Below are 17,076 nucleotides of genomic sequence, written 5' to 3' on the forward strand. Positions count from 1 at the left end.
AGACACTGGGTATTGATTTAAACAACACTTTAAAAAACATGGCTATCCCAGAATAATCCACTTACCTTATGGACCAAAACCAACAGTCCCTCAGCTGTACTTTAATACCACTTATTCATTGGATTCTCAGACTATAAAAAGGATTATTAAGAAACACTGGGAAATTTTACTTTGTGAACCTAGATGACAATCCGGGATATCCTTCACACATGTAAATGCAATAGATCTGTAAGGGTTTATTTGGTTACTTCTGCTACTTTAGAAACGCTGTAGCTTATTAAGCCTTTATTTTGCAAGCATTGAAAATTTCAAGGAAAACCTTTTTGGCAGCACTGCATTCATACACAAACAGACTACAGAAAAAGAGATTTAGATGTTGTTTGAGAGCACCTCTGCCAAGGAAAGGATAACCATGTAAACGTTATTGCATAAAAGTAATGTGAAATGCATGTTGCTTGAGAAGGGTTAACTTCTTGTCTTTCTAAAATATTATATGATAATGATATTATATCCATTACAATAGAACAGGCAGCCAATACTGCTTTGTGCTTTAATGCAACAGCTCTGCAAAATAACAGCTCTTATGCTAAACACACAAGCTACAATATTACACGGGCAATCTACCCCATACTGCAACATGTGGCCCCAAGAAAGCGCATGAAGCCAGGGGCAAATAGTCATTCTTAGAGCTGCAGGGAATCAGATTTCTTAAAATGCTTTCTAAGCACAAAAAAATGTGAAATAAAATATATACATATCATTATTAATTGGGGAAGATGAATATATATATTTATTTTATTTTTTTCCAAAATGTATGCATACATACTGTGTGCGTGTGTGTGTGTGTTCTGATTCCAAATGGGCAGTGATGTTATTTTCCAAATCTGACAGGTTTATTTTTTTAAAAAAAAATTGCACTATTTATTTTGCTATTCAAGATATTTTATATACAGTGACACACACATTATATATATATATATATATATATATATATATATATATATATTTATATTATTTATATACATACATTTACATATACACACACACACACACATACATGTGACCTATTATTACAATGTTAGTTTCTTGATTATATAATATTTCATAGAATTTTATATTAGGGTCTGTGAAAAAGTAAGTGCTTCTAATTTTAAAAAAAATAAATTTATATATATATATTGTTATGTAGCACACTATTGGAGAATAGCCTCATTCATGTCCTTTAGAAGGATGACTATTTATGACAAGTGCTAAATGTAACACTTCTCCTTAGCATTAACCAAAACTTCAATTAAACACTCACCTGAGATTCGACCAATATTGAGACGTAACACAACCCACGCCCCTCCTATAGATTTAAAACACATCTTGTTGTGGGGGTTTATTTCATTTATACCTTGCTTTACATACCTTTAGTATTCCTGAAACATTTGAACTATTGGTATCATATACTTACATTTTATTTTAATAAATTACATTTGATCTATTTACATGTTTGTCAATTTCCTTGAACCACTTGAGAGCAATTACAAATGGCAGCTGATCCTATCCAGGAGGATTAATATCCTGGGAGCAGGGTTGTCTTATCCAAAGTCAGGCTAGACTGACCAACACTCATGAGTTTCATTCCATTTTAGCCTATTGTTCCAAGAATACTGCACTATAAAGTTATAAATGTTATTTTCAGGGAGTTTTTTTGTTTTTCAATGGAGTGCACATCTGTAAGCTAGAGGCGGCAAAGAGAAACAGAACAGGTTGAACATACAGGCACAAAGATAAATGACAAAGTGCAAGGCAAAAATGCTTTATGAAATGAAACAAAGGTAGAGAAATAGATCAGTTTATGGACACAAGGGGAGCACATAAAGTTAGTTGAAAAATAGCAAGAATCCACTAATGCTAGGGATCCTAATATCCACATAAAAGGTTTGGCTTGTCAAATGTCTGTTCCTCTACAGAGCAGGAGCTGTTATGCCCAAAGGCTATAAACAAGTCATGTTGGGGTAAAGTGAAATGGAAATACATAACAGTTTTGATATACAAGAGGAAAGATTTTCCCTTAACTACCATATTACTCAAAGAAAATTCAGCAGAGCCTATAAAAGTAAGCACATCACTGCACTTTTCATGATAATGCCAGAGAAGGGAAAAGAACAGAGTACTGGGCAACACACACACACTTCTATCCAAATCCAAGTTAAAATAAAAACAAAAGTGTCTGTCTCTTTCTGGAATTCAATGAGAAAAAACACAAAAGCACACACGTACGTAGAATCCTAATGCTTCTAAAGTACACCTGCATCAAGCAAATGGCATTTATGAAAACTGATTAGTTTACAACCCCTAGAGTGTCACACAGAGGATATAATGGGAACTTTATATTAAATGCACTGTCTGTGTTACACACGATAGGCGTTAGAGATGACCACTTGCTTCCTGGGTAGGAAAATCTGTAACTCATCAAAATACTTTGTACATAGGCAAAAAAAAAACAATAGGAGAGATATTGATATTGTTTTTCAATTAAGTCAATAAGTATTCAATGTATAATACCACATAAAAGCTGAATCCGGTATGAAAGGATGAGGAATGCTTTATAGAACAGATATTTTTAGAACTGTGGTAATCTTGTCACCTTTAAAAAGCCATATTTGGAGAATTCTCTCTGGGACAACAGATGGGATAATTACCATCCAAGACAAAGTTATTTATTCACTTGAGCATGATACAGGAGATTCGTAAAGTATGAACTGTTTGACGTACCGGAGGACTGGCATTGACAAACCCCAATGTGTAGCAGTTGTACTCAAACCTGTCGTTAAGTTTCACCTCTAGATTTCCTCACACAAGCAATATACTCACCTGGGCTCCTGGGAGGAGATTCAGAAAACATGCAGTTATTGAGCCTTGGGAACAGATAAGCCATAGCAGGACAGGTGTAAAGTATACCCCTGACTAGATTAGAACAGAGGAGGGTAACATCTAGGCTTCTAACTTTGGCCAGAGGAAACAAAAAAAAAAAAAAAGTGGAGGATCAATTGAACAGCTTAAAAAGAGAAAATTAACTTAACTAAAGCCCCACCCCTTTCATTACTAAAAGCTGGCAGCTGATTGCACTGGCAGAGGGTCTCTCATAAAGCTCAATAGAAGTAGTCTATGGGAAAGACGTGGACAGGCTGTCCTCCTCCAAAATACAAATATATAAAATGATCCAAGACCTGGAAATCAATCATCTGCATTTAGGAAAATAGCTAAATAGCTGCCAGTCAACTATACAAAATCACACATTTCTTTGGTTAATGCTGGGGAATAATCACTAAGAGAAAGCGATGGATGGGTAAGTGCATTTTTACATTAGTTCTACTGTATTAGAACTATTTTGCTCCAAACCACAGGATCTAATATTTTAATTTTATATTTACCACTTGTTACTGTATCAGTCAGGGGATCAGAAAATTAAAGTAATTGGTCTTTACCAGACCCCATCCATACTCTAAAATCACATTTGTTGGTTATAATTAGAATACTGTATATGGATACATAAGCAAGAATACTTAAATGTACACGCAAACAACCCAGCTTTCATCCCAAGAAGGTAAATGTACACGCAAACAACCCAGCTTTCATCCCAAGAAGGTAAATAAATTTTAGTGGATTCCGTTTTTTCCTTGTCCCCCAGTTATTTGTGGAACATGTTACATTCAGCATTTCATACAAAAAAAGCAACAACTCAATTACTGACAAACTGTACACAAATATTTGTTTTATAACTCCCGTCTCTTGAGGGAAGGACGGGCAGTGATAGTCACGTGGACTTCAACACCAGTGAAAAAGAACTTAACAGAAAGAAGGGAAAACAAATATGGTTGGTTCGTTTGTTCTCTGAAGTAGTCATCGACAATGCTTCCAGTGTCCGAGCGCTTATAAAATGCTCAGAGCCACAAACACAGCTCTCTTCAGCATTGATGCTGTAGTTATCCACTAAAAGTTCCATTAAATTTGGTCCAATATGGACTTGGGAACAGGAAGGATGTTTTCATTTGACCTTATCGATTTCTCCCACCTCCACTGCTACTTCCGCTACCGCGAGTACCCCCTCTCCACTGACTGGAGTTCATATTGCTGTTTGTTCCAGAGCCCCCTCGTCCCCAGTTGCCTCGAGTACCCCTAGATGAGCCCTCTTCATGTTCTTGGGAGCTGGAACGGCTAAGTCTTTGTGACCTGGATGAAGGTGCCGCAATTTCACGTCCTGTGTCATGGTTGAGGGGGAAGGAAGGGAAGAGGAGTTACAATCAAATACAAAAATACAATTAACTTCAGATAAATATTAAAGTGGAAATTGAAATACAGGGTGCACACTTTGGGAACAATAAAAGGTTTTCAACTAAGGCACCGTGCGCCTACTATCCTTTTGCCTCCCATATTTTATTATCTGACCATACCCCAATTGATATCATATCCTGACCCCAAGGATGTCACACAAGTGCCTTTACATGCTTCGGAGATGCTGAGTAAGCACCAGGGGAGACTGACACGTCCCTATGTGATCATACCCTGTGAAGGGTGACCAAGGCCACAGACTGTCCATGCTTTTCCGATACCAAAAATCAAAAGTTGGGGTGGTATGCTTAAAGCTATCCTGAACACAAGTAGGAATGAGTACAATTTATATTTACCTTTCCCAGGTTCATCAAGTGGGCCTCCTGATGGATCCATGTCTCTGAGATCAGGGGTTCCAGGCCCGTCATGCCAGGGTCTCTTGCGTGGTGGTAAAGAAGCCATGTCCATACCTTGCAAAGAAGAGGAACGTTCTCTGCTGGCAGGTGAATGACTATCTGGAGTTGGGATGTCTCCACCAGGGCTGTCCGGGAAATGATCAGGACCTGAACAGGAAAAATAAGAGGAATAAGAGTGGAATAAAAATAACAGGGCATTGTGGGAGATAACCAGAAACTGAAACAAAATGTATACAAAGTGTGTCCCTGACATGGATGGACAAATAGCTTGGATTGAACACGTATTAAATTAATAAAATGCACTTTGTGGCACTGTTAATACATGATTAGGAGGTTAATGCGCATTCTACACTTCAATCATGTCAGCTGACCCAACTGCATACCTTAACTATTAATATAAGAGACTCCAAAAACTACCAGTATCCCCTCTAAATTTTGTAGTAAGACTCATATGAAAATATGGAGGCTCTACAGAGACCCCTGTACATTGGGAACAGTAGTAGTAATAAATAATGAACCCCAACAGTGGGCAAATGTACAATAATCCTTAATGTGCACTACTATAAAATGATTAAGTTATACTACTATATGGCAGTGAGCATCCATTTACCATCATTTTCTACTGTGTGCTACTGAAAAAACATGTCTGAGTGGAGACAATTAATACCACTCCTATAAAATGTACACAAGGCGGGAAAAGAGAATTTAGTAACTGGTAATCTAGTAACAGTAATGTTACTAACATATTAGTCAGTTTATCTCAATTTAACATAATGTGTGGCACCAAACGATCGGTATGTCTGAAAATATCTACTCAGGATTATTTTCAGGCATACCAGTAAATACAGTCAGCAGACTAGAGGACATCTAATGCTGTTACAGGCCACATGTGATCCAGTCTCTAGACCTCAACACCCAACATTTGGATCTGTACATTTTGGACATCCTTGTTGTCCAGCTTGATTGATTTGCTGTGAGGTAAATAATAAGGTTATATACAAAAACAAATATCTCAACCGGTCAGGGCAAGGGAACGTATAGGCAAGCTGCAAATGCAAACTCCTTACCCCAGCCTTGGGACAGCAAAGAAGCATCCACCTCTTCCACTGTCCTGCAAACTTGAATAAATTGTTCCTCCCCACTCTCAATACCTACTCCAGCTAGTTCACATCATTCCACCATGCACCTAATCAATTTACCTTCTTCCTCAATTCAACTCGAGTGAAGAATAATTTGATTCACAGAAAGTCATGACAATGACCATGACAATGCAATGGACAGTAGAGAAAAAGACTTACCTGGATCCCGGGATTGGTGGCTAGGCCCACGATCTGAGCTAGAGAACTGTTCCGGAGTGGGAAGAAGTCCTTTCCTCCCTTCTGCAATACACAACATCAAAAGCTGCTCTTAAGGAATTAATACTGTCTTATATATTGTGATCTAAAAAAAAATTCTAGCAAATAATTTTGATCCAATTTAAAGGAAGGAGTGCATGAATCACAAGTTGCTAAAGAAGAGCCTACAACCAAAGCCATGCCTACAAAGCTAAAAGTAAATAAAAATGGAGAAGTCATATGATCCATCTCCATGTGTTTTACTAGTTCTCACCTCTATGAGAACCACGGCCTCGCCCTCTGCCAGAATCTCGCCCTCTACCAGATTCATCCTTTAAATCATAATTCTCATCAGGACCCAATTCTTCTGAATTAGGGAATCCTTCCCTTCCTCGGGAACTACGTCCCTCATGTCTTGGGGGCCCGGTCCTACGGAAACTGAATTGAAGCATGAAAGCAAACAGTGTAGCGACACAAAATATTTAAAAATAGAAAAATCTGACTAATAATAAGAGAGGTTTGCATGACCCAATAAAAAGGGGAACTAATGGGGGTCAAAATTATTATATAGTACACATTTTATAACATAATTAAATAAAAAAGTGTAACTAAAATATGGATATAATAAATGTGATATCAAGGCAGTATCTCATGCTTCACATGTATAAAACATACTATAAAATGCTATGGTGGCTTGCTTGGCTTGAAGTCCCCAGAGAATATTTTAGTGACTCTAATCATGTTGCATGTCCAAGCGACAATGGTGGAACGCAAAGAACACATAGTGGACAAGTATGAATTATAGTGTACAAGAAAAATGTGCTGTCTTATTAAAGTTACATAATCCAATTAGTTGCTATGGGTTATACGTTTTGTGCATATGGTAAAAAGTGGTCCACATGAAGTTGTCTTGCTCACTGTCATTTCAGATCAGCAAAAAACATATGTACTATAACAACCAATTTTAAAGTTGTATGTAACAAATATTCACTCTCTGCAAAGCACTCAACTTACTTTTCATCTCTTTGTCCCCGAAACCTCAGATCCTCAGAATCTCTGGGATATTGCTCCTCGGGGTGTCTCCTGCCTTCCCATCGATTTGAATCTCTACTCTCTCGATCAGGAAAATCTCTGTGATTGGGGGGAAACGGAGGACCAGAACCACCACGCCTCCACTTGTCATCCTGTAATGCAGGACCTCCACCTCTCCCATCAAACTCACGCCCTCGAGGCCCATAGCGATCATCCTGATGGTAATCATCGGGTCGTTCAAGTACCTCAGAGTGTGGACCTCTCCTGTCAGGTGGTCCTCTATTATCTCTTGAATCGATCCACTCCTGCCCTCCTCGGAATGGACTTGGCTCACGTCTCCGCTCCGGCGGATGGTTTGTAGGGCCACGCACGTCACCTACAAGTAAAGCAAGTACAGCAGATATAGACGTGTGACTCAATGGACAGAAATACTCTAACTTTACAGTTGATGACGTAATTACTGCAGCTTCAGAGATCTGTGACAAATATATGAATACCCCCCCCCCCCTCTGACATTGAACAAGTATCAAAACAACAAAAAGTCCTATTACAAAACATAGTCAATTATGTGCTGTAATCTAAAGTAGTTCACATTGTGCTATAGATGGGATGCAGGACTCTTGGTCATGTATAAAAGAATACTGATAAAGATGTATTGAAACAATCAGCTGAAAAGTTATTAACTTGTAACAAAATATGACCCAAAATCATTTGAATTCAATTATTCTTTTTGTATTATTTAAGCACATAAACGTAACTACTGACCCTGTTCTTGCGATGCATTTTATGGATGTAAAAATACAGTTATTGGTAGGCAATGAGCTTTATCTTTAGCCTACCCATGGCTGTTTTCTTGTGTCTTTTTTTTTTTTTTATTCCTTGTTCAGTGTGTATATGTATATACAAGTTAACCCGTGCATGATACTCATGCATTCTAGTCAAATCAAGCTACTTAAGGTGTTAAAAAGGTTCTTGTCATGCATTTGGGCCTAGCCCAGGCCTCCTTAGGGGAAGAGCGTTACTTCCCGACGCAAGCGCCCTTTTTTAACGTGGTTTTGTCCACATGTCACCACCTCCATCATTTTTCTCCATCACCTCATTCTTCATCGCCACATCCTTCATCAAGCTACTTAAGGTGTTAAAAACTCCCCACTGTCACCCCCGGCAACCACCAACCACTCCCAACTGTCACTTCTCCTTCAAGAAATATATAGGTCAGTGTATAACTCTGCCAAGCAGGTGGCGCTGCAGCTAGTTTTTTTTTTCCACACACGCCACTAGGCATTTATATAGTAGATAGGTATGTGTAAAGTGTATATATAGGCATGTGTAAAGTGTATATGTATGTGTAAATATGATATATATAAAATCTATGAAAGATGAACAACAGAGTAAAAAAAATTAAAAATCCCATCCGAAAAATTGCTTTCCCTCCAACTCTCTCCTTTTAATCTAAAATATATCTGTGCACAAACATTAAAGGAGTGAAGGGCAACACACAAAAGAAAAAAGCTGAGCGTCAAGGGTGGGTGCCAGGTATTCCACATTGGACTTAGAGAAATGGATTTTACATGGGGGGAGACCAGGGACATCACAAAGCCGTCATCACTGGTGTCAATGCTCAGAAGTAAAGGTGCAAAGCATCTTTCTCTCAAAACTTGCATCCCCAGATGCAAGCACATGAAACATGTAAAACAGAGAAAATGTTTGATTGAGGACCACGTGACCGACTTACACAGCTGTTCAGTTGAAACACCATGCTGTGCCACCCAGGAAGAACTTACCGACCTCATGGAGGGAGCCCTAAGATTATCTGGATTATCTTCCCAGCCCCACTATAAGCCTAACAGATTACAGACATAGTCCACAGAGCAAAAGTAACCTTAGAGACTAGCCAGCCTCTCGTGTATGCATCATAGAGGATCAAAAGGTCTTCAGTCTTGCGCACATCTTGGGTCCTACGCACATATGTACGCAAAGCTCAGACCACATCTAGAGAACGTAGAGAACTGAGACTAATCCGGCGCCACTAGAATGACCGAAACACCCTCTGTCTTTACCATCTTTAAGACCCTAGGATTCAAGGTTAACGTTGGGAACAGGTAAACTAAGCGGCGCCGCCAAGGAACGGACATGATGTCTACTAAGACAGCCAGAGGACCTCTGGCCTGGGAGATGGTTCAACAGAGGCGACTGTTAGGTCGACATCTGGTTGACTTCAACTGTCCACCAATTTGCGAAAAACACCTCTGGATAGAGGCACCATTTGCTCGGATGCAGAGTCTGCATGGTAAAGTCGGCCTTCGAATTTACTACCCCTGCAATAAAAATTGCCACGATGATCCAAACATGAGTATCGACCCACTGAAGGATCTTGTGTGCGTCTCGCATGGCTAAAGGACTCTTGACTCCTGTTGATTGAGGTATGCCACCACCTTGACATTGCACAACTATCTTCACCGCCCTTCTCTGCAGCAAACATTCTGCACTGATCAGAACGAGGAACACAGCTCTCATTTCCAAAACATTAGGAAGCTTGGATTTTTCCAAAGTCCAAAGACCCTGAAACCGGATGTGAAGACAGATGGCACCCCAATCTCAAAGGCTGGCATCCATTGTAATCAAAGTCCAATCCCAGATCGAAAATAGGCGACCCTTGTAGAGATTGTCCATCTGAAGTCCCCAAAGGAGTGACTGACTCGAGGAGAAAGATGGAACCTAACTGGAAAGGTTTAGGTGGGATCTATTCCATTTTGAGAGAAGTTCCAGCTGGAACTGCCATGCATGAAACTGAGCAACTGGACCGCCTCTAAAATCAATACTATCAACCCAGGACATTCATGCAGAAGTGTATAGAGGTCTGTTTGACGGTCAGAGATATTTACATATTCAGCAACGCCCGAATATTGTTCGGAGGCAAGAACACCCGCTGTATGCAGGTGTCAAATAGAAGGCCGACAAAGATCATCCATTGGGTAGGAGTCGGTTCAGATTTCTTGAGGTTGAAGATCCAACCATGGGACTCCAGAGTCTGGTCGTCATCTGCATATGGGACAGGAGTACCGCTGGGGACTCCACCTTTAGAAGATTGTTCAGGTAAGGTATGATTGTAAAAGCCCTTGAACCACACTAGCGCAGCACTGACTGCCATAATCCTGGTGAAGACCCGTGGAGACATGGCCAGACCGAAAGGAAGAGCCTGGATCTGATAATGGTGAGGTTGAACCGCAAACCTGAGGAGAGACGGATGACTCTCCCAGATGGGAACATGCAGATGAGATAGACATCCTTACCTACAGCCACCATGAACTTCCCCTGTTCCATGCTGTGATTAACCGACCGCAAGGACACCATCTTGAATATTGGCACCCTCAGCTTAATTTTCAAAGATTCTGATTCAGAACCGGCCTGAACGAATCGTCGGGTGTTGGTACAAGAAATAGGTTGGAATAAAACCCCAAACCTTTTTGAGATTCCTGCACCGGAATAACTAGTCCGGATTAAATCAGGGAGTGAATGGCCTGTCGCAGAGACAGTCGCTTGTCGGACATGTGGGGAGCCCTGTGGAAAAGAGTAGTCTGGGAGGACAATCTTAAAGATCATTCATGTACCCCCAGTTCGTAATTTCCCTTACCCATGCATCTGTGGTATGCTGAAACCACTTATTCTGGAGTAGAAGTAGACTGACTCCCACCATGGATGACTTTTTGTTGGCAGAATGCCCGTCACGCTGACTGCTTGTCTGCAGAGTTATCAGCTGGACACCAAGCACAACAGGCCTGGCGTCCACGATGCAAACCACCCCTGGGGACGGATGACTGACCTCTGGAGTACTGACCCCACGATCTGCAGGCAGATCAAAAGAACAGATACCTGGACATCTTGGGTTTTGGAGCATTAACAGAATGAAAGTTACTCTTGCATCCTGTCGCCTGAATGATAATTGTGTCAAGATCAGGTCCATACAGGAGTCTAAGAGATTTTTTTTAGACCCCACATCAGCCTCTCAGGACTTAAGCCACAGAGTCTGACTAGCTGACACAGCAGAGGCAGAGATTCTTGCCCCAATTAGTCCCGCATCAAGGGGCGCACCCCCCTAGTAGTCTGTAGCTCTCTAAATCTGTTCCACCAAAGGAAGCAGTTCAGAAGACTGTCGCCTGGCTAAGAAACCCTCTGAAAGCTGTTCTGACCAGTGCTCTGCAGCTTGGTTAACCAAAGCCAACGCCAAAACTGGTCTCAAGCAGGAACTCGCCGCCACAAAAATGGACTTAAGGAAGTCCTCAACCTTATGATCTGCACTGTCCTTAAGTGGCTGTGTTGGGAAGAGGAATAATAGTGACACCTTAACCAACCGTGCAATTGGAGCATCAACCCATGGGGTCGCTTCCCATTAAGCGAGAACCTCAGGGGAAAACAAATCAAATTTCTTCCTCAGTGTGTTACCTGTTCATCTTTAACTTTATCTGAGTGAAAAATTTGTTTGTAAAAAAAAAGTGAGATAATGCACTATGTGCTCCTCCTTCCTTTTTCTGTCCCAAATTTGAGGATTAATGAGAGATCAATGGAAGATACGCTATATTCACTCTGTGATTGATATTAATGTACCTGTCTTTACTTGTAAATATGTTTCTTATCTTGATGCCATCTGGTCCACCTCAGTTTTACAGATGGTTTGCTATTATAAGTTTTTTTCAACACTAGAGCGTAGTGTGCTCATTGGCTTTACGGAACACAATATTATGTGTGCATTCTTTTCACCTGAAAAAAATGTATTTGCATACTACACTAGATACATAATTTTTGTATTTTTTTGCATGTTTGGGAGATTTAACAACTTTACGTAAGAATTGCCCGATTAACATTGATATTGGACATATTATTTTACAATACTGGTTTGTTATATGGTGGGAAAGTGTAGTGCCCATCGAGGTGAATTATCTTTGTATATATTCATTATAGAAGTCACCCCATCCTTGACACTCAAGAATCTCCGCCTGACACTCAGCACTTTGCTGGGAGAGGGTTTTACTTGCCCGCTGCTATGCCTCTGTAGCGCGGTGAAATAGCAGCTGCTGAGGGAAACAGGCATAGCCTGTGGCCGGCTCTCCAGAGTTGTCCAGCAATGGGAACTGGGACGGGGGCAGCAGCACAGGTTCCCCACTCCATGCAGCACACAGCCATCCGTGCTATGTACTGCAGAAACATCAGCACTGTCTGGCAGCAGCTCCAGCCGCGGACGCAGCCTTGTTGCACAGGAGGCGAAGCCTCCAAGTTTAAAACACAGAAAAGTAAAAGAAACTATATAAAACCAAAACAAGTGTCCAACATGCTGAGGCACTAAACTTAAACTGAAGCCTATACAGGAAGGGGGATATAGAGAGGGAAGAGCTAGGGCTAGTTAACAAGTTTCTTAAAGTGCCCAACTCTATACCCCAATGTCCCCCAATTGGATGTGGGAGAAATATAAATTTCCAAATATTGCTTTGATCCATCTTAAGGAAGGATACAAATTAACACAGTTAACTGGTGTAGTTTTCTCAGGCTCAATTCCCAACTGGTTTTATTTAGAACATTTCACAGATGGTAGTTTAACAGTGTAGATCAGTTCTACCAGTTATATCTGAGTTTGGGAGTATATAAATGAATGGTTTATGTCTTTGACCCTTATACCAGATGGAAGGCTATATCATAAATAAGTAGTATGAAATCACATTACAAACACTACTCGTGTTTACAGCATACAATACACCACCTTCATTCTTTTCAATTCATTATTAATGCTGACAGTAGTATTGCCTGAACCTTTAATACCATACCTTTGTTAGGACTGGGTCCTTGGCCCAGTGGTGGGGGACGCCCCGCCAAGCTCTGCTGTCCTGCTAGGCCAGGTAATAGAGGAGGTGGAGCCTGGCCTTTGCCACCCTGAGAAATAAATGAAAGTAGTAATAGCTTGTGAAAAATCCTCAACAGAACTCAGCTTTTGCCTATGTTAGATAATTAAATATTGGTTACATGAGGTAGGTGGGAGAATTTCTAACTTCCTAAAAGACTAAGACACACCCTAAAATAAATAAATAAATCATATATGCTTTAATAAGCAAATATCTTCAATGTTATCATAATACATCATCTCTGTAACCTGAGTGTGATTGTGAAAAAGGCAATTTTCCTACGCCCACTTTACTTCCTTCAGTGATTGACATATCTCAAATTATGGCTGTGGTAGATTATGAGCATGTGTATACTTTTTCTAATCTATACATTTACACTATCTTACAGTTGCCATAAAAAGGTGTTTGCTGTTCAATCCGATAGCTGAGAAATAGAATCGCTGTCCAATTTAGGGTGAATTGCCAAGTTAGATTACACATCAGTGCTCTCCCCAGCACCTATTTTCCCGGTGCTCCACCCGGCTGTACTTGTAAACCTGGCTCTTGGACCCCAACAGAGTTCTATTATAATAGAATAGAATAAACCATTGTTTCTCCTATTAGAACAGGAACTATGTGAACACTACAGCCAGCAGTATGTGTGTGTTAAACCAGTCCTGGTATAAGTGAGCAATACCCACCATCATTTTTCAATATTATAGTCCCCACCTGGCTACTTCTTAATGCCACCCGGCTGGCAACATTTTCTAGGGAGACCACTGGATATGACTGCCAACACTCAGGCCCAGCACCGGATCACTTCACTGAAGCCTGATAGCGGCCATCTTCCAACATGCCGGATAATGATCCTACCAATTTTGTGCATTGAACATCAAGGTTTTTTGTCACCACATACATGGTTGTATCAGGCCAAGTGCCCATCTCAAGTGTGACAAGCTTAAACAACAACCAAAGACATAACTGGTTCTTGTCCTGTTTTTATGCTCCACTTCCTAAGTTTATAAATAAAGGGTCCATCTATACAAGTAATCTTTGTATATACTTTGATACACATCACAAACGAGATTAATCCTAGGAAGGCTATATAAATAAGCAGAATACTGTTGGGAAGAGAAAGTAGGGAAGATTTAATTAGCCGCGAGGTCTAGTACAAACCTTGCTAAATGTCTCTCTGCGGAATGTTTGAGATAGGAATTTTCGCTCATTGTTGCATGCACCTCTAAGAGGTTTCCTGTACCGTGACTACAGAAATTATGCGCAGAGACCTTGCAGCTAATTGAATCGGCCCCAGTGTGGCAAAACATTGTCACAATTAGGGGGATAAACAGAGTCTTTGGGCAAGAAATTACAATTAAATTCTCATTTAAAATTGTTTCTGCTTCATTTTCGAGACCTACATTCTATGCAAGACTCAACTGGGAAAGGACATTGACCGGAGAGAAAAAGAGGAATTTACACACCCCGTCCATCAAAGAAAAACCAAAAACACAAAAACCCTTTATCTAAGGTGTAGAACACAGCGTAAACTCCTGGTTTTCTTTAAGTTTGTATGTCTTCACTTGTCTGCTTAATTTCTGTACAGTGTGCATTAATGTTCTCATAATTTCTAATAGATTGTATATTTTCTATAATTACATTGTAAATGTATATTGCGCCCAACTGTACTTGATTACCCTTGTTGGTTGGGGAGGGTGAGAGGGGTAAGGCCATAAAAGATTGCACCCATTCTTAACTGGAACTTTCCTGATATTTTTAGCTTTTGATAACTAAGGGTCATTTACATAAGAGAATTACCTATCTGACAATGTTTGTTAAAAACTCCCCCCCCCCCCCGAGTTAAAAAAAACTATTTCAATATGATATATATAAAAAAAAAAAAGCAATAACAAATTTGTTTGGGTAAAATAAGAAATGGAAAAGTAATTATTAGCAAAGCCGACACATTACAAAGTTGTGAAATTGGGTCTGGTCATAGAAGTGCAAAATTTCCTCCAGCTATGTGTTACAAGAACACTCCACCCAACACTTAGAAGGAAAGGTCCACTTCCATGGGTTTAAAATGTGCAGAAAATGTCAAAGAACTTACTTTGCAAACATAACCCATATCCCATCTGTAAGCATTTTGTTATCATCATGTATGAAGTTCTCTGTCTATTGCCAGCCTCTTCTACTGAGTCACAAATCCAATCTGCCTTTCACTCTAATCAAATCAGATCATAGGGGCCATTATCACCTTTAAACTGCCGGATAAATTATCCAGCAGTTTGGAGGGTGTAAAGTCAAACTTCCATTGATGTGCAGTGGTTTCAAAACACCTAATTTGGATGATGTTTAGCCAAAAGCAAAAAAAAAAATCCCTTCATTAACGGGCCGTGCTACCTAAGTCACTCATTCTGATGGATGTGAGAACGCTTCTGATTGGCTGACAGTACATGTTTCAAAACACACAGCGGCATTGACCATGTCCCTCACCCATGAACTTTACATTCACATGAATTGGAGTGTATGGATGAGGGCACCGACAGCACTGCAGCTTCAATGGCAAACATAAGTAGCCTAGAGCACCAATGGACTGTTAGGGAGTTTTCACTGTGTAAGCAGACCTCTTTATTTTATCAGATTTTTTATGTAGACTTTTCCTTTAAGTGATCATCAACAGATGGAATTTTTTATTGACGAATGGTATCACATCCCTCCAAAAGATACCCTGGTATTTGTAGAATCTATGCCAAAACAACAGAAGCTGTTTTGGTGGTTCTATTGTCCAACAGACACCCTCACGTGCTGAATATGCTCTACATGTGTTTGTCTTCAGACGTTTAAAGATCCCCACAATTGATAAGTGACATCATGGATAATGGTCTTCAGTGGCCAAGTAATAGTAATAAAAATAACATCCATGGCATCATGCAATTCATGTCATCTACAGAATAAAAAGTAATTGGGCTAAACAATATGAATGAGAATACATGCATATTTGGCCATGAAATGCTTTAGTGAAGCCACTAGTTCCCAGTGAATTAATATGATGCAGACTCATGAGTATTGTTTTAGCCCACAGAACATCTGCCTCCACAGGTGCAGGTGCATTTTCACTTATATGTTTATGGGGTTTTTTAACATGTGAATCCAGTCTAGTATAATTTCCTTGCAAGTATATACCGATAAATATATTGGATGTATGAACTGCTTTGAATATCTTATGGAAGTGAATTTAATCTTCCCACATTAGGAGTCTCAAAATATTACTCTGTGCTGTTGTGGGACCCTGCTCAGGACTCCCATAATTATGACAATTAAAAAACAGGACACCCAAGTTACCTTAAATTTGTTCAGGCCATAAAAACTACTCCATATTTTCTTTTAGGTCCCAAATTAAGCAAAACAGTTATAGAAACCTATTAAAGCTTATGGGAAACAAGTATTGTGATGGGAACAATGTGGCGTGGAAAATAGGAATACTGTCCTGGGAAACTTTACTCTACTTCTAATATTTCTCATTGTGGAGCTTTGTGCTTACTGTGCACAAAGTAGGGATGAAACTCATCTGTGCAACTCATTTTAGCATATTAAAAATGCCTCTACAATCCCCTTGTAAACAATCTGCCATCAGAACAGCATATGATGATCCATACCTATTAAACCTTTCAATTTCTTGCTAGGTGTATTCACCTAATTAGAGACAGGCTTTAAAACACCAAGTATGAAGTTAATTTTAAACCCAGAACCACAAGCAGTCATGATAGATTAGTTAACAGTGCTCAATATTCCACTAGTGATATTGGGGATCTATTTCCAGTTCAGAAAATTAAACCAAATGTCTAACCGGCTTCTATCACTTCCAGAACCTTTGTTTGCACAGGTAGCTATTCATAGACTTAAGCCCAACCCTCCGTACCAAGCCAATTTTCAAGTTTTGGATTTCTTATTTTTTTAACATAGACAAGGCTTTATTTTGCCATAGAGATAAATAGCTCATTAATTTACATTAACATGTGATCAACTAAATATCTTAAGTGCGCAAATATGTGCGGTTTGTTAAATAAAAAGGGCTGTAAATATATTTTTCCCATTTGTAAACTT

The 17,076-nt window shown here is 39.8% G+C and overlaps 1 protein-coding gene and 1 long non-coding RNA gene across 3 annotated transcripts in view; both read right to left on the minus strand.

Annotated features, from left to right (window-relative positions):
* Positions 1–17,076, minus strand: part of LOC142143738 (uncharacterized) — a 713,023-nt gene that overhangs the window by 118,821 nt on the left and 577,126 nt on the right. The window lies entirely within an intron of this gene.
* The window catches only part of WDR33 (WD repeat domain 33), a 63,596-nt gene continuing 48,229 nt past the window's right edge, over positions 1,710–17,076 (minus strand). Inside the window, exons 17-22 of one of the 2 annotated variants that reach the window (XM_075201825.1) lie at positions 12,919–13,024; positions 7,085–7,478; positions 6,345–6,499; positions 6,035–6,115; positions 4,677–4,883; positions 1,710–4,249 (exon numbers count right to left, since the gene is read on the minus strand). In XM_075201825.1, coding sequence (XP_075057926.1) covers positions 4,047–4,249; positions 4,677–4,883; positions 6,035–6,115; positions 6,345–6,499; positions 7,085–7,478; positions 12,919–13,024 — 1,146 coding nt within the window. In that variant the 3' untranslated portion in view covers positions 1,710–4,046. Of the gene's footprint in view, positions 4,250–4,676; positions 4,884–6,034; positions 6,116–6,344; positions 6,509–7,084; positions 7,479–12,918; positions 13,025–17,076 lie in introns of both variants that reach the window. The other variant, XM_075201824.1, reaches the window with a different exon arrangement.

Source organism: Mixophyes fleayi, chromosome 3, assembly GCF_038048845.1.
Source record: "Mixophyes fleayi isolate aMixFle1 chromosome 3, aMixFle1.hap1, whole genome shotgun sequence".
Lineage (NCBI taxonomy): Eukaryota > Metazoa > Chordata > Amphibia > Anura > Limnodynastidae > Mixophyes > Mixophyes fleayi.